This window comes from Vulpes vulpes, chromosome 11 (genome assembly GCF_048418805.1).
Source record: "Vulpes vulpes isolate BD-2025 chromosome 11, VulVul3, whole genome shotgun sequence".
NCBI classification, from domain to species: domain Eukaryota; kingdom Metazoa; phylum Chordata; class Mammalia; order Carnivora; family Canidae; genus Vulpes; species Vulpes vulpes.
The window spans coordinates 53,451,335-53,473,942 of NC_132790.1; the positions used below are offsets into that span (position 1 = coordinate 53,451,335).

Sequence of the window (22,608 nt, forward strand, 5' to 3'; positions counted from 1 at the left end):
CTGATCTGAAGGCAGACACTCAACTGCTAAGCCACCCAGACATACCACCACTCTCAGTTTTTTTGTTTTTTTAAGTTTTATTTATTCATGAGAGATAGAGATAGAGAGAGAGGCAGAGACACAGGCAGAGGGAGAAGCAGGCTCCTTGTGGGGAGCCCAATAGGGGATTCAATCCCAGGACCCCGGGATCATAATCTGAGCTGAAGGCAGATGCTTAACCACTATGCCACCCAGGCACCCCGGCCACTCCCAGTTTTTAAATGGAGGGTCAGTGACTGAGATTCTGAGGTACCCATGGAGCAGTCATGTAAAATTTCTAATAGTGATGTGGAATCATTTCTTGTTAGTTGATTAAGAATAAACATCTTTAGCTTTGCTGTTATTATGTAATAATTCAGATTTGGCACAATGAAATGAGTAGCAAAATCATTTCATTCTTTCAGAAACTTAAATATATGACTGTTTTGGAATTTATGTAAATTCTGTTGTTGAGAAGAAGAAATTGGGAGAAATTCTGAGGGGTTTTTTTGTTTTGCTTTGGTTTTTGTTTGTTTGTTTTGTTTTTGGTTGGAGTCCAGTGCCTTGGGTAATATTGCAAATGTTTTCTTATTATATGATATTAAAAAAAATGCCTGTTTTTTTTCTTGTGGTTTACATTTTCAGGGTACCTTTGATGATTACTTGGAGTTATTCCTTCAGTTTGGTTATGTGAGCCTTTTCTCCTGCGTTTACCCATTAGCAGCTGCCTTTGCTGTGCTAAATAACTTCACTGAAGTTAATTCAGATGCCTTAAAAATGTGCAGAGTCCTCAAACGACCATTTGCAGAACCTTCAGCCAATATTGGTGTATGGCAGGTAATTATTTGAGAAAAAAAATTATTCCTTTGGAAAATAAATATCAAAGTGGGGCATTATGATTAAAAATAAAAGTGCTAAGGAGAGATTTGTGAAAACTGGATGTTATCTCTTTTTTTATTTTTTTTTCAACAAACTCGCTTTGTGACTTTAGTTACTAATTTTTTCTGGACCTTGCTTTCCTTGTGTTTAAAGTTAGGGATGGGGTAGGGGAGATAAATTATGATTTCCTATGACCCCTTTCCGGTGCAAAATTCTGATAGTTTTCTAGGAAATTAGCCAGCTGGGACTTCACCCACTGGGTAATAATGAGACCCTTGTCACTGCAGTGTCAGTGCAGATCATGTAGAGAGCCTGGACTTCCACTCCTACCCAGTAATAATGAGGTTCCTTTTCCAGTTTCTGCTGGTGTGGTCTCAGAGAAAGCCTAATGGAAAGTCAGACCTTTCACCACCATCCAGCACAGCAGAGGTCACATGGGAGTACACCTGTGGCACTTGTACCCCTCCTAGCTAAAGAGGTATCAGTGAGGGGCCTGGTGGGAAGCCAGAAGTCTGATCCCTGTCCAGCAATAATAAGGACCCCACGCCCCACCTTGGGTGTCAGCGGTGTCCAATGGGCAGCCTAACAAGCTGTTGTTTCTTCTTTCCCTGCTGGAGTAGTGCTATAGTAACCAAATAAAACAAAAGTTTTAAGTAACATACAGAATCTTGTAACATCAAAAATGTCCGGGTTTTTATTTAAAAAAAAAAAAAAATCATCATACCAAGAACAAGGATGGTAAAAAAAAAAGGGGGGGGGTGGTGGCATGGTCACTTTAATGATGCAGCCATCAAGGTGACAGATGTTAGAAATATCAAAGATTTTAAAGCAGCCTTAATAAATACACCTAAAACAGATGGAAAAATAGAATATTTCAGCAAAGAAATAGAAGATATAAAGGAGAGGCAAATAGATATTTTGGAAGTGAATAATACAATTAAAATAAACTTAGTGGATGAGTGCAATAGCAGAATGAAAGTAGAGGAAAGATCAGAAATTGGAAAACAGACCTAATAGAATGATTCAATCTGAATAGCAGAGAAAAAATAGACTGACAAAGTAAATACAACCTCAGAGACCTGTATAACTATAATAAAAGATCTAACATTCCTGTTGTCCCAGTAGGAGAGAAGTAAGGATGAGCTAGAAAATACTTGAAATAATAATGACCAAAATTTTTTGATTTGGCAAGAGAACTAAAACTCCAGATACAAGAAACAGTGAATTGCAAACAGGATAAGTCCCCCAAAGTGCATGCCAAACACATCATAATTAAACATATGAAAACTAAAGACAAAGAAAAACTTGAAAGCAGCAAGAAGAGAAATGGCATTCTATCAACCGATAGGAGAAGACCATTAGAATGATAGCCAATTTCTCATCAGAAACCATGGAGGAGGGATCCCTGGGTGGTGCAGCGGTTTGGCGCCTGCCTTTGGCCCGGGGCGCGATCCTGGAGACCCGGGATCGAATCCCACGTCGGGCTCCCGGTGCATGGAGCCTGCTTCTCCCTCTGTCTGTGTCTCTGCCTCTCTCTCTCTCTCTCACTGTGTGCCTATCATAAATAAAAAAAAGAAAAGAAAAGAAAAGAAAAGAAACCATGGAGGCCGGAGGAAAGTGGCATAGTACTTTTCAAACACTTAAAGAAAGGTACTTTTTTTTTTTTTTAAGATTTTATTTATTCATGAGAGAGAGAGAGAAAGGCAGAGACACAGGCAGAGGGAGAAGCAGGTAGAGAGAGAGAGAGAGAGAAAGAGAGAGGCAGAGACACAGGCAGAGGGAGAAGCAGGCTCCATGCAGGAAGCCCAGTGTGGGACTCGATTCCGGGACCCCGGGATCACACCCTGAGCCAAAGGCAGACGCTCAACCACTGAGCCACCCAGGCATACCAGAAAAGTACTGCTAATACAGAATCCTATATTCAGAGAAAATAATCCTTCAAGAATGAAGGGAAAATCAAGACACTCTCAGCTGAATGAAAATTAAGAGAATTTCTTGCCAGAATACCTATCCTAAAAGAATAGCTAAAAGAAGTTCTCTAAACAAGGAAATAATAAAAGAAGGGACCTGGAAACAGTAGGAAGAAAAACCATGGTAAGCAAAAATAGGAATAAGTATATTAGACTTTCCCTGTCTTGAGTATTTAAAGTTATATTTGACAATTGAAACAAAAATTATAACACTAACGATTCTAAGTATATGTAGAGAAAATATTAAGATACTATACAGAATGATAAAAGGAGGCGAAGTTTCTATACATCACTCAAACTGATAAATGATGACACAAGTAGACTGAATATAGATAGATAGATAGATAGATAGATAGATAGCTTCCAGCTTACAATGGTTCAAATTATGATTTTTTGACTTTACAATGGTATGAAAGCAATAGATATTCAGTAGAAACCATACCTCAAGTTTTGAATTTGCATCTTTTCCCAAGCCCAAGGTATGCGGTATGATTCTTTCTCATGAGGCAGCAAGCTGCAGCTCCCAGTTAGCCACATAGCCACGAGGGTAAACAACAGGAAACTGAGAACCATTCTGTACCCACAGAATGTTTTTACTTTCAATACAATGTTCAACAAACTACATGAGATATTCAACACTTTATTACAAAACAGCCTTTATGTTAGATGATTTTGCCTAGCCATAGGCTAATCTAGGTGTTCTGAGCATGTTTAAGGTAAGCTAGGCTAAGCTATGATAATTTGGTAAATTAGGTGTATTAAATGCATTTTTGTCTTAATGATATTTTTAACTTATAGTGGATTTTTTGGGACATAACTGCTCCTAAGTCAAGGAAGATCTACCCAGACACACACACAATATAATATGTAATGTATATAATATATAGTAATATTGTATTACACATGTAAAGCATATACATAATCGGTGTGTTTGTATGTATATATATGTAGAATATATATGTATGTGTAGTATATATAGGTAATACCTAGAACAACCACGGAAAAGCCGTATAAAAGATACATTCAAAAACAGGTAAGTCAAAATGTAGTTCTAAAAGATGTTCAAGTAACCTGTAGTAAGGCATGAAAAATAAAACACAGAAATGAAAAAACAGAGGGAACAAATGGAAAACAAAGAAGTGATCAAGTCCTAATGTGTCAATAATTATATTAACTTTTGAAGGTCTAAAGATATCAGTTAAAGACAGATACTGGTAGAGCAGATTAAAACATATAACCCAACTGTATGCTGTCTGTATGTCTGTCAGTTCAAACATAATGATATAAGCAAGGCAAAGGTAAAAGGAAAAAAAAGGTATGTATGGAAGGAAATATTAATCAGAAGAAAGCAGGAGTGGTTATATTAATATCACCTAAAGTAGACTTCAGAGCAAAGAAAATTACTCGAAAGGAGCATTCTATGATGATAAAAGGGTAAAATTACCAAGAAGACATAGCAGTCTTACTGCGTATGCACTGAACAACAAAGTTTTAAAATACGTGAACCCAAATTTATAGAACTGAAAGAAGAAGTAGATAAATCCACAACGATTGGAGACTTCAACATTTTTCTCATGATTGACACAACAAGGGATAGAAAGTCAGCAAGGATATAGAAGAATTCAACATCGCCACCACCATCAGATACAGAATTTAATCCGTATTACAGAGCACTCTTCTCAACAAGTAGACTAACACATTCAAGTGCTTATGGGACATTCATCCTGGGGAAACAAACTTTAAAAATTGAAATCCTATATAGTATGTTCTCTGACTACAGTGGAATCAAACCAGAAATCAGTAGCAGAAAGACAATAGGAAAATCTCTAGACATGTGAAGATTAAAATGACACACTTCTTAAATAATCATAGGTCAAAGAGAAAGTGTGAAGTGAACTCAGAAGACAAATTGAAAACAAAAAGCATATCAAAGTTGATGAGACACAGCTAAAGCAGTGATGACAGGGAAATTTGTAGCCCTAAATGCATACGTTGGAAAAGAGGAAAATGTTTCAAACGATAAACTCCTACTTAGGAAACTAGAAACAACAAAAGAAACAGAAATAAGAAAATAATAAAGAGTACAAATCGATGAAATGAAAAAACAGAAAAATAATAGAGAAGATTAATGAAACAAAGAGTTAGTTCTTTGGAAAAATCAATATAATTGACAGACCTCTAGCAGGACTGAAACCAGAAAGAAGGAACAACCAGAATAAAAATGAAACAGCAGGTATCACTACAGACCCTTCAGATATCAAAAGTATAAAAGGGAATATTATGAGCAACTCTACACAAATAAATTTGACAACTTGGATAAAATGGACCAATTCCTCCAAAGCACAAATTACTAGAAAACTTGCCCAAATATGAAGTAGATAATTTGAATAGCTCCATAAGTGTAAGGAAATTGAATATGTAATTACAAATTTCCAAAAAAGAAATGCCCTGGCCCAAATGATTTCACTGACAAATTCTAAGATTTAAAGAAGAATTAACCCCAGTTTTACACAATTTCTTCCAGAAAACAGAGGAGGGGGGAATGTTTCCCAATTCATTTTATGAAGCTGGTATCAGTGTGATAGAAAACCAGATAGAGTACAAAAAAGGAAAACAACAAACCAATATCCCTGTGAATAAATATAAAAAACATCTTAATAAACTGTTAGCAAATAGAATTCAGCAATCTGTAAAAAGAAGTATATACCATGACAAGTGGGTTTTAGTCCAGGGATGCCATCCTGGTTCAACATTAGAAATTTAATCAGTGCAATCTATCATATTAATATTCTGAAAAGGAAAAACAACATGGTTATGTCAATCAATACATAAAAAGCATTTGATAGAGTCCAACATTCATTTTTGAAAACTCTCAGAAGAATAGAATATTTCTAATATTTCTTCAACTTGGATAAGGAATATCTATTTTTAAAAAACTAAAGCTAACACCATAACTGTTGGTGAAAGACTGAATGCTTTCCTTCTAAGATTGGGAGCAATGCAAGGATATCCACTCTCACTACCCTTATTGAACATAGTACTAGAAGTTCGAAGTCACATACTAAAACCAGTGATGTCTCCAGTTTACCCACTAGCTGACCTCAGGTGTATGAGCAAATACAATCAAAGTCAGCTAAGACCAGAAGAATTGCTGGGTTGAGCACATCCTAAATTGTCCATCTGCAGAAGCATGAGCTAAATAAATGGCTTTTGAAGCCACAGAGTTGGGGGTGGTTGGTTATTTAGTAATGACTAACTGATAAAGGAAGACTCAGCACTCGTAATATATTAGTTCTCTTAATTTATAAATTTACAAATTCACAAATGTAGCACCATCCCAGCCAAAGTTTTTCTTTTAATTAGATAAACTTGTTGTCAAGTTCCCAGGGAAAAATAAATAGAATAGCAAGAAAACTCTAAAAAAGAATAGGGACACTTATCACATATTAAAATGTGTTGTATAGCTTCAGTTATTAAAGGCATTAGTAGACAATCAGACCAGTGGATCAGAGTAGAAAGTCCAGAAATGCACTGTATGATATAGATGAAATTTCAATTCAGTAAGGGAAACGATTTTCCTCTAATAGCATTGAGAAAACTAGATCTTCAGATGGGCGGGGGGGGGGGGGCAGAGTTTGCTCTTTTAAAGTTAAAAGAAGACAAGACAGGACACAAAACAGGAGCAAATATTTATAATATGTATGTCTGTTAGAGGAATTGTATTTAGATTAAGAACTCTTACAACTCAATGAGACAGTTCAGTCACTAAAAACATGGACAATGATTTGAAGAAGTACTTCACCAAAAAACATATGCAAATGGCCAATGAACTCATGAAAAGATTCATAGTTACCAGAAAAATGCAAATGAAAACCACAGGATAGCAAAACATGCTCATTTTTAAATTTAAGAAGACCCATGGAATGAAGTGTCAACAATGATATTTAATAACTGGAACTCTCAGACATTGCTGGTGAGAATGTATAATGATGCTGTCACTTTGCAGAATGAGATGGATATTTGTTAAAAAGTTAAACATATGCCTGCATAACCCCAGCAATCTGCTCCTAGATACCCAGGAGAAGTGAGAGAATATGTCCATTTCAAAACTGCACAAGTATGTCTATGGTAACTTCATTCACAGTAGTCCCAAACTGGAAACAACCCAATGTGCCATCAGTAGGTAAATGGATAAAAGATTGTGGTATAGTCATAGAATGGAATACTACTAAGCAATAAGAAAGGAAAGAATTACATATACATACACACACACATATATGCATATATATAGTATGGATCAATCTCAAAACCATTACATTGGGTGAAAGAAGCATATATGGAAGAGTATATACTGTATGATTTCAATTCTATGACATCCCAGAGCCTACAAACTAGTTTGTAGTGACAAAAAGCAGGTCTATGTTTGTTTGGGGCCAGTTGTGAGGAGGAAGATAGATTTCAAAGGGTCATAAAGAATCTTCTGGGGGAAATGGAAATGTTCTGTATCTTGTTTGTAGTGGTGATTTCACAGGTAAATACATCTATCAAAACTTAATGAAGTATATAACTTCAATGAATGCAGTTTATTACACATAAATAACTCAATATAGCTGTATTTGAAAATCACATTTTATGATAAATGTATTAAAATACAGGAAGCCAGTGCTTATAGGAGGGTAAACTGGTTAACCCTGTGGAGTGCAGCTTGGCATTATTTATCAAAATTATGAATGCATGGTACCTTAGGAATAATTTAATATTTAATAATTTTTAATATCCTAATTTTACACTTGTTAAATTATGTATTTACATGATGACTGATTGGAGCATTATTTGTAGCAGCAACAAATGCACACCAATAAAGAAGTAGTAAAATAAATTCTGGTACATTTGTGAAATAAAATATTTAAGCAGTTGTGACAAAGAATGGAAGAATTCTTTGAGTTCTGATGTAGAATATTCTTCAAGACATTTTAAGTGACAAAAGCAAGGGCCCTGGCAGGGTAAGAAAAGGCATATACATTCAAGTTTGCTTATATTTGTATGTAAAGTATCTGGAAAGGTACAAAAGAAATTAATAATAGTGATCATTTTGTAGGGAGAACAGGAGCTGGTGAGGGAGGTAAGGGGTACACAAGGACAAGGAGACTCTTCACTTTATACTTGTGTGTTTCAATTCTGAGCTATGTGAATATAATCATTAATAAATAAATAAATAATTGAAGTTATGTAAAGAGAAGGTAAACAAAGCCCTGAGTAGGTTTGGAAAACTATGGAAAAATAATCAGATTACCAAAGGATTTCTAAAATAAAAGGAGAAATTCTCCATGAAACAAGAAATTTATTCAGTTTGGATTCAATCATGTTTTGTTTTGCTTCTTTTTAAATTTTAATTTCTAATAGTATTGTATTTCTTAGAATTAGTGGGACTTTTTAATGATTTTTTAAAACATTGAAATGCAGTTGACCTACAGTGTTACATTTGTTTTGGGTGTGCAACATAGAGATTGGACAAGTCTGTATGTTATCTTGTGCTCACCACAAGTGTAGCTCCCACCTGTCACCATACAACACTATTACAATACCATTGATTGTATTCCCTGTGCTGTGCCTTTCATCCCCATGACTTCTTCATTCTGTAACTGGAAGCCTATATCTCCCACTCCCAGTGGTTATTAAGTAGTGGTCAATTATTATACATTAAAGGAAAGAAAGAGCAATCAAGCAGTGGTCACATTTCCACAGTCAGTATTCAGTAGTGTACTATGAGACTCCTTCATGGGGTCTTGGATCAGTCTGTTGAGCAGCTCAGCAGGGCATCTGTATTTTTCTAAAGTCCTCCAAGTAAATGCCATTAGAAAAGGATCACTGTAACGGTGCCTCAGGTACACCTGAACCAGATGTGGAGTGTGATCTGTCAAAGTAGGGCAATCACAAAATAAAGTCTATTTGAAATCATATCTGTTTTTGAATGTGAAACATTTTTTCTGGTGGCCTCATTTTAGATTCCCTTTAGATATGAGTAGAGTAACTTTAACAGCGTACTCCTCTAGGCTTTATTCCAAATCCTCAGGTCCCTGGCCACCTCCAGTTGGGAAGGTAGAACATACTGCTTTGTATAGACAAGCCAAAGTATCTAAAATACCTTGTAACAGCATGGCTTTTTTTAAACTAAAGAAAATCACGGCTTTATAGAGAAAAGGTTTAAAATGCTCTTGGAATATTTACAACGAGGGAAAGGCTTTTTCTTTGATTTTAGATAATATAAAAAAAAGATGAGGAAATATGGAAGAGGTCATTGTGGTTTTTAATTTCACATTTTTTCCCCTTTTAGTTGGCTTTTGAAACCATGAGTGTTATATCTGTGGTCACCAACTGTGCTCTAATTGGAATGTCACCACAAGTGAATGCCCTCTTTCCAGAGTCAAAATTGGACCTCATTTTGATTGTAGTAGCAGTGGAGGTAAGTGACAGTTTTAACCTGTTTTAAATAGTCTCCACATCAGATACCTCTGTTAAAACACAGATGACCTAAAGCAGTGATGTCCCTGACTGTCAATGACTAGCAATTTAGTGACATGCATTTCCTGGTTCAGCTAATGGAAAGATGTGAGGTTTGAGGCTGTGCATTTCTGGTTGTGCAGATATGAAAAAGTCACCATGGTGCAGACAGGAAAGTAACATTTCCAGTCATTGTACTGACTTGTCCAATGCTGAGCAGATAAATCCTATTTGAAATAGAATTCTGTAGATTTAATATATTTTTAGTCTCTTCTAGGGATCGTAATTTCTACTTAAGCAAATAACTCATAAGAAATGCTTTTTGATTAACAGATTAAATCTTAGTAACAGGTGTGGAATTGTGAAACTCTAAAACACCAAAATGTATAACAGGAAGGCTTGTAATTTCACATACAAAGTACAAGTAGGCTGTGTACTTTCTAGGTTTTCATTTTGTTTATCATGTTTCTGAATGTTGCTTACTATAACATTTGGAAAATTTAGCACTGATCAATGGCAAATGGAAGAATTTGCAGGAATTTTTTATTGCTAGTGATTATTATTGTCAGGAATATTGTGACCTTACATTTTTAGATACTTTTAAAATAGAACAGTTGTGGAAATTATTAAAGCAGAATTTATAGGATTATACAGTTCTTAAAGCCTGAGGACTGAGGGCTGGCTAGAAATGGAATTGGTACATTTCCAGTAGTGGCTGAAGAAATAGATTGTGCTTTGCTGTATTTACTCTTTCTGTGTATTTAATAGGAATCTGTGTTCATGATAGCTGCTATATGCAGAATTTACATTTTGGAGAATGATTTTAGACAGCAGTGAGTAGGAGGGAAAGGGAATGGCTCTAGCAGATAAAAGTAGGTCTGTTTTGAATTTTGAGAGTTGAATAGGATTTTGGAGAGCTATTTGCAAGACTGATTTCTCACCTGCGTGAGAGATCAAAACAGGTACCTTGGACAGGGGATGGCCAGCTGCCCAGGCTCATAGTCTACCGTCTTGTTCTAGAATATGGCCCTTAACTTTGTGGATCTGGGAACTTGTCTTTGCCAATACATCCAGAGTTAACTAGGCTTTGGGGACTGACTTATACTTAAAACTAATGAGACTCACACAGGATTGACCAGAGTGCCAGGCAGTTAATTTGCCATAAGGAGATCTTTTCCAATGATTGTAACAGCTGGTGTTAAAGTGGAATTGGTTTATCAGATTTCTTGGTAAATTGAGAACCACAGCAAGAGGATTAAGTCTTGAGAGATAGGGAAAACCTGAAAACCATCCCTTATCCCAAATTGAGCAGAGTTCTGCTGTAAGCCAGATCTGGGTGTTGCATTGCCAGCTTCTGAGCAATGGGTCAGAAGTGTTCACTGGTGTGTGTTCACTGCCTACCTCTTGACTTTGCCTTTACTTCCTCTAAATTTCTGGCTGGTCCAGTGTTCTGTATATTCCCATTGCTACTGCTTTCTTTCGTATTTGGTGAAGTCTCAACATCAGATACCCAGGGCCTGGCTCTGCTTACTTAATTTGACCTTTGCACTTATCAAGTCCTTTCTTTGGGCCTAGGTAGCACACTTCTGTTCCTTAGGTCTCTGTTCAGATGTCACTGGGCTCGCAGCCTTTTCTGATCCTCCCATCTCCGCTGTATCTCTTCTGTTAGTCTCACATGAAGTCTTTGATTGTCCTCAATCATGGGGATTATCCCACTTACACAACCTTGCATTCACTGGTAGGCAGGTTTATATAAGGTCTATTTCTCCTGTACATTGTCAGCTTCAGAAGAGCAGGGACAGTGTCTGCTTCCCAACTGGTAAATCAGCTTCCTAGCTAGAATATTAACTGAAATATGGTAGGTACACATTTCAGTGTTGACATGAACGTGGAATTAATAGATTAAACTATTAGATAGGAAAATGAGCATTTCTTTTTTATTTAAAAAGGAAAAATGGATATTTCTATTTTATGATACATTTATAGTCAATATTAATTATATGACTATATTTGTGTATAGCATTTTCTAAGTTCTACTTATAGAACACAAAGTCACAAGTGCTCATTTTTAAAAATTCCTTAATTAAATTGTACTCAGTCATTATTCAGAACTGCTATGTATATGACACTGAATCTGGTGCTAAGGAAAGATAAAGCTGTCTTCTTATTTTTGTCCTCAAGAACAACACTTCTTTTTTCTTTTTTTTTAAATACAAACCCTTGTGTCCAGGGCTGACTTTCAATAGATCGCAGCGAGGGAGCTGCTCTGCTACGTATGAAACCCCGACCCAGAAGCAGGTCGTCTACGAATGGTTTAGCACCAGGTTCCCCACGAATGTGCGTTGCGTGACGGGCGAGGGGGCGGCCCCCTTTCTGGCCGCGCCCCATTTCCCGGGTCGAGGGGCTCCGCACCGGACCCCGTCCTGACACAAGGCGGCACACGCTGCGCCACGCGGCCCGCGGGCGGGGACGGCTGGGGACCCGCTATCCAAGGCCAACCGAGGCTCTGCGGCGCTGCCGTATCGTTCTGCCCGGGCGGGATTCTGGTTTAGAGGCGTTCAGACATAATCCCACAGATGGTAGCTTCGCCCCATTGGCTCCTCAGCCAAGCACGAGAACTCCACTTCTCAATGTAGCTGAGATGTGCATGCGCATGCACACACATACCCACATACGTATATGGTGAAATACATCTACTAGAGATGCAGCTAGGAAACGACATGCCAATGAATGGTCTGTGGTAACACGGAAGAGGATAATCATGAATAGCATCCCAAGACAGGAGACCCTTTGCTGTTTTTATCTTCTTCCTTTGGTGAAGCCTGGGGCCTCCTATGGCATATTTCGGGAAGGCTTGGATGTGAGTTAATCTGATTTCCCAGAGTAGTTTAAAAGGCAGTTTCTTCCATGCTAGTAGAGACTTCTCACTCTGAATTGTGAGTGTAATCTACTCTTAGGATATAAGTTAGGGATACCTTTGGTGGGAGACCAAAGCACAGCCACAGGCTGATTTAGAGTCAGTCATGACATAGAGGAAAGGTATTTTTCAGCATAAAATTAATCCACATAGGCCAGAATGTCAGCAGTGTTTTAGGCTGTTTCATTACTGGCTAGACTTATACCTCTAAACAAGAAGAATTTCCTTTGGTTACCAAGATTAAATCCTTACAAGATAAAAGTGATCATTTTGGTGTGTATTGGGTATTTATTTATTTATTTATTTAGTATTGGGTTTTTAAAATAAGAATAACCCATTAAAATGTTATCAATATTTATTAATATAGAGATCATTACTAAAATTGAGGTCTCCCAGAGTTAAGTCAAAGGGTGGCAGGGGGTGAGGAAGTTGTAACTAAATGTATACTGCTCTTTTCATTTTTTTTTATTGTGATAAAGTGAACACAACATAAATTTACCATTGTAAACTCTTTAAAAATTTTTAACTGGGGTAAAAAACACATAATATGAAACTTACCCTCTTAACCACTTTTTTTTCTTAACCATTTTTTGAGGAAATACCATTTTCCATAGCAACTGCTTCATTTCACATTCCCATCAGCAATGCACAAGTGTTCCAATTTCTCTACATCCTTGTCAACACTTTTTTTTTTAAAAATTATCATTATCCTGATGGGTTTAAGGTAGTATCTCACCATAGTTTTGATTCCCCTGATAATCAGTGATGTTGTGCATGTTTTCATGTGCTTTTGACCATATGTATATCTTTTTTGGATATCTGTTCAAGTTCTTTTTTTTAATAATAAATTTATTTTTTATTGGTGTTCAATTTGTCAACATACAGAATAACACCCAGTGCTCATCCTGTCAAGTGCCCCCCAGTGCCCGTCACCCATTCACCCCCACCCCTCTGTTCAAGTTCTTTGCCTATTTTTTAGTTGTGCTGTTTGTTTTTTAGTTGTTGATTTGTAGAGAAGTTCTTTATATATTCTGGATATCAATCCCTTATTAAATATGTGACTTGCAGATATTTTCTCCCATTCTGTGGGTTACCTTTTTACTCTGTTGATACTACCCCTTGATGAACAGAAGTCCATTTTTTCTACTGTGTTTCTTTTTTTTTTTTTTTTTTTGCCTGTCTTTGGTGTCATATGCAAGAAACCATTGCCAAATCCAATGTCATGAAGCTTTTGCCATATGTTTTCTTCCAGGAGTTTTAGTTTTAGGCCTTATGTTTAGGTATTTGATCCATTTTAAGTTAATGTTTGTATACAATGTAAGATAATGGTCCAAACTCATTCTTTTGCATGTGGATATCCAGTATTCCTGGCATCATGTTGAAAAGTCTTTCCTTTCTCCAGTGAATGGTGTTGGCAGCCTTGTTGTAAATCATTTGACCATGTATGTGAGGGTTTATTTCTATGCTCTTTATTCAGTTCCATTGGTTTGTATGTCTGTCTTTTTTTAAGCATTTTATTGATGTGTGATTGATATACAAAAAGCTGTACATATTTATTGTATACAACTTGATGAATTTGGTGATGTGTACATCTGTCTTTATGCCAGTTACCACACTGCTTTTATTACTATAACTTTGTAGTAAGTTCAAATCAGGAAGTGTAAGACTCTCAGCTTTGTTCTTTTTCAAGGCTGTAAAAGATTGTTTGGGCTATTTGGGTGTGTGCTGGTTTTAATGTGCTTATAGTAATCGAAGTTATTTACTGACTTTTTAAAAACTAATGATCAAAAGCTGGTTTGTTTGCACAGATTGGTGTTAAAATAAGCCTTCCCTTCCTACCACAGTAGTATATTTGAATATTTATTTGTTTTTATTTTATTGACTTTTTTCCTGATGAGAGGACCCCACTTTTGTTTTCTAAGTTGAAAATTTTGTGTGTTAGAACAAAATCTAGCTCAGGGGAAGTGTTGGAAGTAACCAAAAAATTAGTAAGTTAGCTAGTTTTATTCTAGTGTTGCTAAGACCTGAGCTGAATGCCATCTGGTCTTGTAATGAATCCAAAAAATAGAAGGTTTAATATAAATTAAAAAGTATATTTTTTTGGTTTATTACCATGCAAGTTTATAAATCATACTGAAATTCTAATTCAGAATGTTACAGAAAGTTCATTAAAACCATCCATGAGTCTAACAAGTTTCTAATTATAAGATTTTTCCTTTTGATCTGTAGAGAAGGAAGTAAAATCTATTTCACATAAGGAAGTAAAATCTTAAAATTATATTTAATTTTGTTTTTTTCCCCCCAAAATCAAGATAGGTATTAGTATTAATTATTGAGTTTTAAAAGATGTTTTGCCTGTAGGACATTAAATTAACAGCATGCTGTACTTAACATATATTCATTCTTGGCCCCTAAAAGAGTAGAAATTTCACTAATTCAAAACCTAAGAAATAAGCCATAAATATATATAAAGTAAATTCTTGTGTAGATTTTTGACATCTTGATGGAAACAGCAATTTAAGATATTTTAGTTATTTTCTATAAATTAAGTAACATCTAAAATATATTTATATGATTAAAATTTGTTGACAAAAGAAACTTAGAAAGTGTAACAAATTTACAAAATTGGTGTTGAGAGTATTCTCATAATTTAAATTGTGGATAAAGTTTTTCTGGTTCACACTTTTAAAGCCAGGAAACTTTAATTTGTATTTAATTTTTGATTTTTTTTTTAAGCTTGATACAGTGCAGCATAAAATCCTTCAAAAGGCAAAAATGATAGGTATTGTATGCTGTTAAGCGCAGTATCCTTGTCACAACTCTTGTGTATTTACTGCCATCTAGTGTTATCTTTAAAAACTAAGGACACTTGAACACTACTTTTATTGGTAAAATGTTACCAAAAATTTGTTATGGGCTAATCAAAAAGAATAGCCTACCAATGTATGAAACTATGTGAAAATTCCATTTTCTAGGTTAAAAATAGCCAAATAATGATGGTGTTACAGTTCACCAGAGGATTAAATCAATATCCAATTATTTTCTTTTAAATAATAATGATATTCTCACTTTTCAGGCAAATTTAATTTCCTTCTTGGGTGTAATTTCAAAGAAAAGTGACTACTGTTTTTTGTTTTGTTTGTAGGTCACTACTTTAAATGAGGAATTACACAAAGAACTCCAATTCCTAAAAAATAGAAATGACCTAAATTCTCCAAATATTATATGTTTGATAATCATTTATTTTAGTATTATATGCATTCACAGCTCTTTTAATTCTCAATGTGGCAAGATGCACCCATCATACTTTCTGAATATGAACAATTCATCTACTAAATGCTACTTTCTTCCTTAGGTGAAAGCAAATAAACTATTCACTCCAGAAGTTCTGCATTTCTAATGTTCAGATCCTATTGCCCAGCAAATCAGTTTGTAGCATGCATGTTTAATGGGTAGTTTTAAAAATAACACTTCATTGCAGTTTACTTAAAAAAAAAAGGAAGAAAAAGGAAGTTACAGGATTTTCTTTTTTTTCTAGAGCTACTTAGAATTGATTCTCATCTGCTTATAATGACTAAGAAGTCTTCTGAGAATGGACAAAGCCCTTTGGGTTCTTTTATGCCCTGGCTCACAGGGTTTCTCTATTTTTAAATTTATTTATTTTTTAGAGAGAGAGAGAGAGAGAGAGAGAGAGAGAATCTAAAGCAGGCTCCACCCTGAGTGAGGAGCCCAATGCAGGGCTTGATCCCAGGACTCTTAATCATGACCTGAGCCGAAATAAAAAGTTGGATGCTTAAACTGACTAAGCCACCCAGGTGCCCCTATTTTTCCATTTTTAAAAAATGGTTTCAGACTTGAAGAAAAATTATTAGCATAATATAGATAATTCCTATATTTATTTTTTACTTATTAGGATTCACTCATTTTGAACATTTTGCCACATGAGTGTTCTCTCTCCTCTCAGTTGATTTATATTTACATCCATGTGTATGAATACATATGGGTGCTTCAGAGTATGGAGATTATGTACTTCTCCTGCCCCTTTGTGCACCGTGGCCCTGGGCCAGTCACCTCATCTTGTAGGTCTGTTTCCTTGACTGCAGATTGAGACCAGTGCAGCTTCTTTTGCAGGGATGCTCTGAGGAGTAGAAATGACACATGTGTTCCTGATCACAAGGGTCTGGCCTTGTGCAGACACTTAATAAATGCAGGTCTTGTCATCACTCTTAGAAAAAAAGATGTAGAAAAAGTCATGCATGTGAAATTCCAGACATAGAGCTGGGCATTTGGCAGAGGCCCAGGATGGAGAGCTGCAGTTCTAACTGGCTCAGCAGTGGCAGAGTGAAGTTACTCTTGTTTCTATTGTCGTTGTCATTATTTATTAAGTAGGCAGTGTTGCAGCATGGAAGTAGCTTGGCGTATCAGAGGTCAGAGGTAGCTAAATTAGTACCTCAGCTTTTCATCTCTGTGTTCTTTGGTTTGCTTAGATATAAAACGAGGGCATTGGTAATGTACCCTGGAAGAGATGGATGCCAGGTCTGACATGGAGGAAGAAGGGAAAAAGTAGTAACAGTGAACAGTGACACCATTGTTAGTGGGTTAATATTTTAGCAGCTAGCTCGTATGTGTCCTTCATCTCATAGATACCTCTTCTTCTGCTTTGTGTGCCCCTCCCGCCCCCCCACTGTGTAACACTGAATTGATTTTGTTTGTGCTGCAGTTTCTCGATTATGTGTTAGTCTCCATCTCATGTTTCCATCCTGTGACAACTCCACTGTTCTTCTCTTCCCAATCTTCTTGCTCCCACACCTCAGTCCAGCCCTCCTTCCCTTCCATCACCTCACCAAGTCTTCCTGATTCTGACTTTGTATCTGTTGAGTCTCTTCCTTGTGACCATTTCCCAACTAGACTTTTTATTTATTTTTATTTTTATTTGATTTATTTGACAGCACAGGCAGGGGGAGCAGTAGGCAGAGGGGGAAGCAAGCTCCCTGCTGAGCCAGGAGCCCAATGCAGGGCTCAATCTCAGGACCCTGTGATCATGACCTGAACCAAGGGCAGATGCTTGACCAACTGAGCCACCCAGGTGCCCCCTCATCTAGAATTAAAAAAAAAAAGCAACTTTATAAACATAATTCATGTATTATACACTCCCCTCTTTGAAAATGTACATTCCGCAGTTCTCACCTAGACTTTGACAGCCACCAGGTAAGTGGGTCCTTACCAGCCTTGTGGCTTTATGCTTTCTCTCATCTGCTCCATGCTCTCTACTTCTGGAGTGGTTATTCCAAAACAAAATTCTGATTCTGTTTCTCCTCTGCTGTGGTCCTTAACACGAATCTCCATGGCTTACAGAAGAAATGCCTAGGTTGGATATCAGAGTCTTTACAATGTCCCTTCCCCTTGCCTTGCCTGCTGTCTCATTTCACACTTGTACATCCCAGAGCCCTTCCTGCAAGTTACTTTTAGCATGTATTGAAACTGTAGGGCACTGATGCATCTCTTCTAGCAGACCGCACCTCCTGAGAGCATTGGCGAGGACAGGCGTGCAGTAAATATTCAACAGCTGGCAAGTGTCCACTGAGTCCCTTTCACTCTTTGTCTCCAAGCAATTTTTTTTAATAAATTAATTTTTATTGGTGTTCAATTTACCAACATACAGAAAAACACCCAGTGCTCATCCCGTCAAGTGTCCCCCTCAGTGCCCGTCACCCATTCCCCCCCACCCCCCGCCCTCCTCCCCTTCCACCACCCCTAGTTCATTTCCCAGAGTTAGGAGTCTTTATGTTCTGTCTCCCTTCCTGATATTTCCCACACATTTCTTCTCCCTTCCCTTATATTCCCTTTCACTATTATTTATATTCCCCAAATGAATGAGAACATACACTGTCCTTTTCCGACTGACTTACTTCACTCAGCATTATACCCTCCACTTCCATCCGTGTTGAAGCAAATGGTTGTCTCCAAGCAATTAAACAATTACTTGTTAAATGTTTGTTAATGAATAAGTATAGTCAAGTATGGTTGTTTTTTTCCCAGTGAATAAGTATAGTCAAGTATGGTTGTTTTTTTCCCAGTGAATATATATATATATATATATATATATATATATATATATATATATATATACACACACACACACACACACACACTATACATATGCTAAATATATATGTGTATATATACATATACACACATATGCTATACATATACATATGCTATACATATACATATACATATATATATATTTCCCAGTATACACACATGCACACACATGCACACACATACAGTTAGTGGGAATTATTCAAGAATTAATTTCAATTCTATAATTAAAGACTGATGTATTTTTGATGTACGTCAACAAAACCCTTAGGTAAAACCTTAAAATTCTAAGAAAAAGTGAGCTCAACTAGGCAGTATGACACGGTGGTTAAGAAAATGGCCTTTGGTCTCAAATCCTGACCCCACCATTGACAAGCTCTCTGTCTTTGATGAGTTAATATCTACAATTATGAGAATTAAATGAGTAGATACATATGGCATGCTTACTACAGTGCCTGGCAAGATTAAGTGTTCAGTATCTGATAGTTGTGACTGTTGTTTCAGGAGAAGAATCTCTTCTCATATAAGTCTCTACCTAATTGAAAGGTCCAATTAAACTCTGAGATTTCAATTAAAAACCTTGATTAGGAAGAAACCCACAACCAATTATTCATCTGGTACCACATCCCAGCATAGGAGTGTGTGTTGGGCTCTTAGGAAGGTTTTTGGATTAGGGTACTTGTGAATAGAGCTCTTGAACTGGGTTTTTCCTTACTCCTTTTGTTTCCTTTATTTCCATGATAATCATGGTAATTTTCTGGTCTTTCTATACGTTGTTGCCCTCTTCAGTTTTTATCTAAGTGAAACACTGCTTTGTGTTCTTTTAATGGTGTGGAAGTAATTGAAGACAATCAGGGCAAATTCTTTCATTGAATGCATATTTATTGTGTGCTTAAACTATGCCAGATATTACTAAGATACAGCTTTGGCTTTAGCAGTGCTAACAACAGAATCCTCCAGGAGATGGATCATAGTGCAATAGGAGGCCTGCTTTCTGACCTCCCCAGGTGGCCCAGCTCTCCCCTACCCTCCCAACAGTGCCTGGGCTGGTGTAGGCACTCCCAGCCCGCTTCACAGAAGCCAGAGTGAACATGTCTGCTCACCGAGATAAATATCATCAAGAAGCATTTTGTTTCCAAAACTATGTATGGCATTCTTGTTCCTGTCATTGGCATAATTTAATCAAATGGAATGAAAACTGATGAAATGTGTGTGCTAAAACAGAGAGAGCCATCATTTCTATGAAAACCTTTGGAAAGACTCCATAAAGACAAATTACTATCAGATTGGATAAAGATGAGGCAATTATAAAAGAGTAGGGACAAATCATAAAAATACAGACAGCTTCCATGTGCTGTTTTCACCTTTGCTCTACATGTGTCTTTAAGTCTTCATTCTTCTTTAAAGAAAACAGTCCTGAGAATCTTCAGCATTGTTTCATGGGTGTTATTTCCATAAGGAAGACTGAGAATCATCATTGATCCTACTCAAAGGAAAATCTTTGCAAATAAATGTACATTTAAATGTTTGCTAAAACATGAAAGATATGCATTTTTATGATTCCTCATTTTAGCTCCTTTGTTGATTAACTGGTCTCAGGTATGGCACCTTTATCAATGATCTGTCCTTGAGGGGTGTGCACTTAGGGGCTTGGTCTATGAGTTTGTCAGTTAGTGGGAAACATGTTTTGTTGAAGAACCCAGGGTCCTCCAAATTGATGGTTAGTACATAAACGATTTAAATATGACTTGATTGACATTAACCTTGCAAATTATTTTGTATTCTCCTAAGATATTACAATGGTTAACCTAACTTGAGTATTGTCCTAGGAGGTTTAGTAAAGGCAAGCCTCACACTTCTAAAAGAGATCACACTGTACTTAGAATGGAGTTGTTTTCAGAAAACAATTTGTACAGGGATTAAGAATTAGAAAACTCAATAGTTTCTCTGTACTCTTAAGTCACAATTTCAATGTCTAGCTACATTATTTTCTTTAAGTGAAATCACAGACCATCATCTATATCCATATTCAAATGTGGACCACTCCAATTCCAAAGACAAATAGAATGACTTGGGTTATTTAATAAGTCTTAGAGAACTGTTATTCTGCCTACTCTCAGTGGATGTTCTCAGGGCCTTCAGCCAACTACCTGCTCCCTGTAATATGTCCTGTGCTCCCCACTCTCACATACAGACCTGCCAAGTTCATTGGCCTCCTGTAGGATTTACCTCCTAACCTCCTCCTTTTGTGACAGTGATCTTCTTTTTCAGATACATAAATGAGTTGCCTCCAAACTTGCCTCCTTTCTCCATTTTTCTATTTTATTCTTTTGGGGAATGATATGATAAGAAAGCATTTTGGTTTTATTTTTTTTCCCCCAGGGTGAGTAGTTTTGCTTCAGAAAATGGAAGGAGACTTTAAGAACATATGACTACCAGTGTTTGTTGTATTGGATGGAGTGTTGAGAAGTCCTTAGTCCAAGGGGAATATGTTAGGGAGGCCTTGTGTGGCTGGGGACTCCTCTGGAGGAAAAGTGAGATGTTGGGGCCATTCCAGAGGCAGGTGTGAGCCTGGGAATGGTGAAATCTGAGAACATCCATATGGGTTTCTTAGGGAGAGTGAAGAGCATCAATTGGAGGATGATGGATAAGGTGTAGGGAAACTGATGGAGGGCCCAGAGCTCATGGTGAAAAGTTTACATTTCATTTCATTCCAAATGGTCTCTTCTGACATGCCAAGGGCCAAACTGCAGGAATCGTTTCCTCTCACTAATGTAACTCTTCTTGGCCAATCCAGGGACATAAAAGCCAATAGGTTGGACACTGAATCTGTCACATCTCCCATTATGAGATTGAGCTTCCAGCCCTCTCATTACTCTAGGGAGAAGCCCCCACCCCACCCCCCCAAAAAAATCTAGGGAGAAGCCCTATGGGTGATTTGGGGGTTTGTCTCTGTGAAGCCTGGACCCGTGCTTGTAGACAACATGGCTGTCCTCCACACTGTCCCACACCCTCCTCTACCTCAGTGGCTTCCTACTCTTTCTACATCAGTCCAGACCACTATGGTCTACCCAGCCTTCTTTCCATTGTTCAGTCCATCTGGCCTTTTCGGTTTCTGCTATCCTGTGGGCCAGGTTCCAGTTCTGTGTGCCTGTGTCCTTAGATAATTTCTTTGCTGAAATATAAAACCTCCAGGGTAATTGGTCTTTAGGTTATCCTTCATGCTTTCACATAACTTGTTTTATTTCCATTTAAGATGCTATTTCTGAGTTTCTAGGCTATGCTGGGAATGCAGAGAAGATAAATTGCACTCCTGCTCTCTAAGAAGGCTTGGACCCGTGGGAGAGCATTTCAGTACTCATTTTTGATGTCTGTCTTCTTGTTTTTTTCCCTCAATTAAAATAGTGCCTTTAAATTCATATTTATCAACTGTTTAATAACCTGTTTCCTTTGGGAAATTCTTCCCACATTGATGATACCCCAAGCCCAAAATGTTGTGGTAGTACTCTAGGTCAGATCCCACTTTAAGAAATACTTAACTGTTTTTTGCATTGGAATTTTGTTTCAAAAATTGGATCAGGCTTGAATTATCACTTTCTCTGCATCCTAGGCATTGATACATTAATTGGATTGGGTGAAATGGTGTCACTTTGACAAGTCATAATTTTCTGATTGTATTGTTATAATTTTTTGTTTTGTTTTCACTTCTGTTTTCCATCTGCCTCACCTTAAGTCTGTAGCTTAAAAGCTTCAGAGGGGCTTTAGTTTCTTTTATAATCCCACAAGGTGCCATGTGGCAAACACTGGATTAAATTAGAAGCCAGGAGAGTTATAGATTCCCAGGTGCTTATAAATGCAAGATGTTAATATTAGCACTGTCATTTCTTCCTAATTAATACAATGTGTTCCCAATCCCCTTTTCTTATGTTACTAAAAATTGACTATTTCCAAAGAGGTTAAGAACTATGAAAGGAAAAGATTTTGAATGTTGTAGGAAAACTTCTTATATACTTTAGGTAAAAAAAAAAAACCCTTATCTTGCAACTGAAGCAATAGAACTGCCATGTTTTACACACATATGTGTATGTATATATGTATGTATAAGTGTTCGTGTGTGTGTTATATGATATGCCTAATAGCCTGTAGATCAAGTTTCTCCTCTAGCACTTTGAGCATAAGGTGGAAGATGAGCTGCAGAATGTAAAGCTGTGATTATCCCTG

The 22,608-nt window shown here is 36.9% G+C and overlaps 1 protein-coding gene across 1 annotated transcript in view; it reads left to right on the forward strand.

The window, feature by feature from the left end:
• Positions 1 to 22,608, forward strand: part of ANO10 (anoctamin 10) — a 229,601-nt gene that overhangs the window by 50,215 nt on the left and 156,778 nt on the right. Inside the window, exons 10-11 of the mRNA XM_026016370.2 lie at positions 664 to 855; positions 9,202 to 9,330. Of these exons, the coding sequence (XP_025872155.1) occupies positions 664 to 855; positions 9,202 to 9,330 (321 nt within the window). The remainder of the gene's footprint in view (positions 1 to 663; positions 856 to 9,201; positions 9,331 to 22,608) is intronic.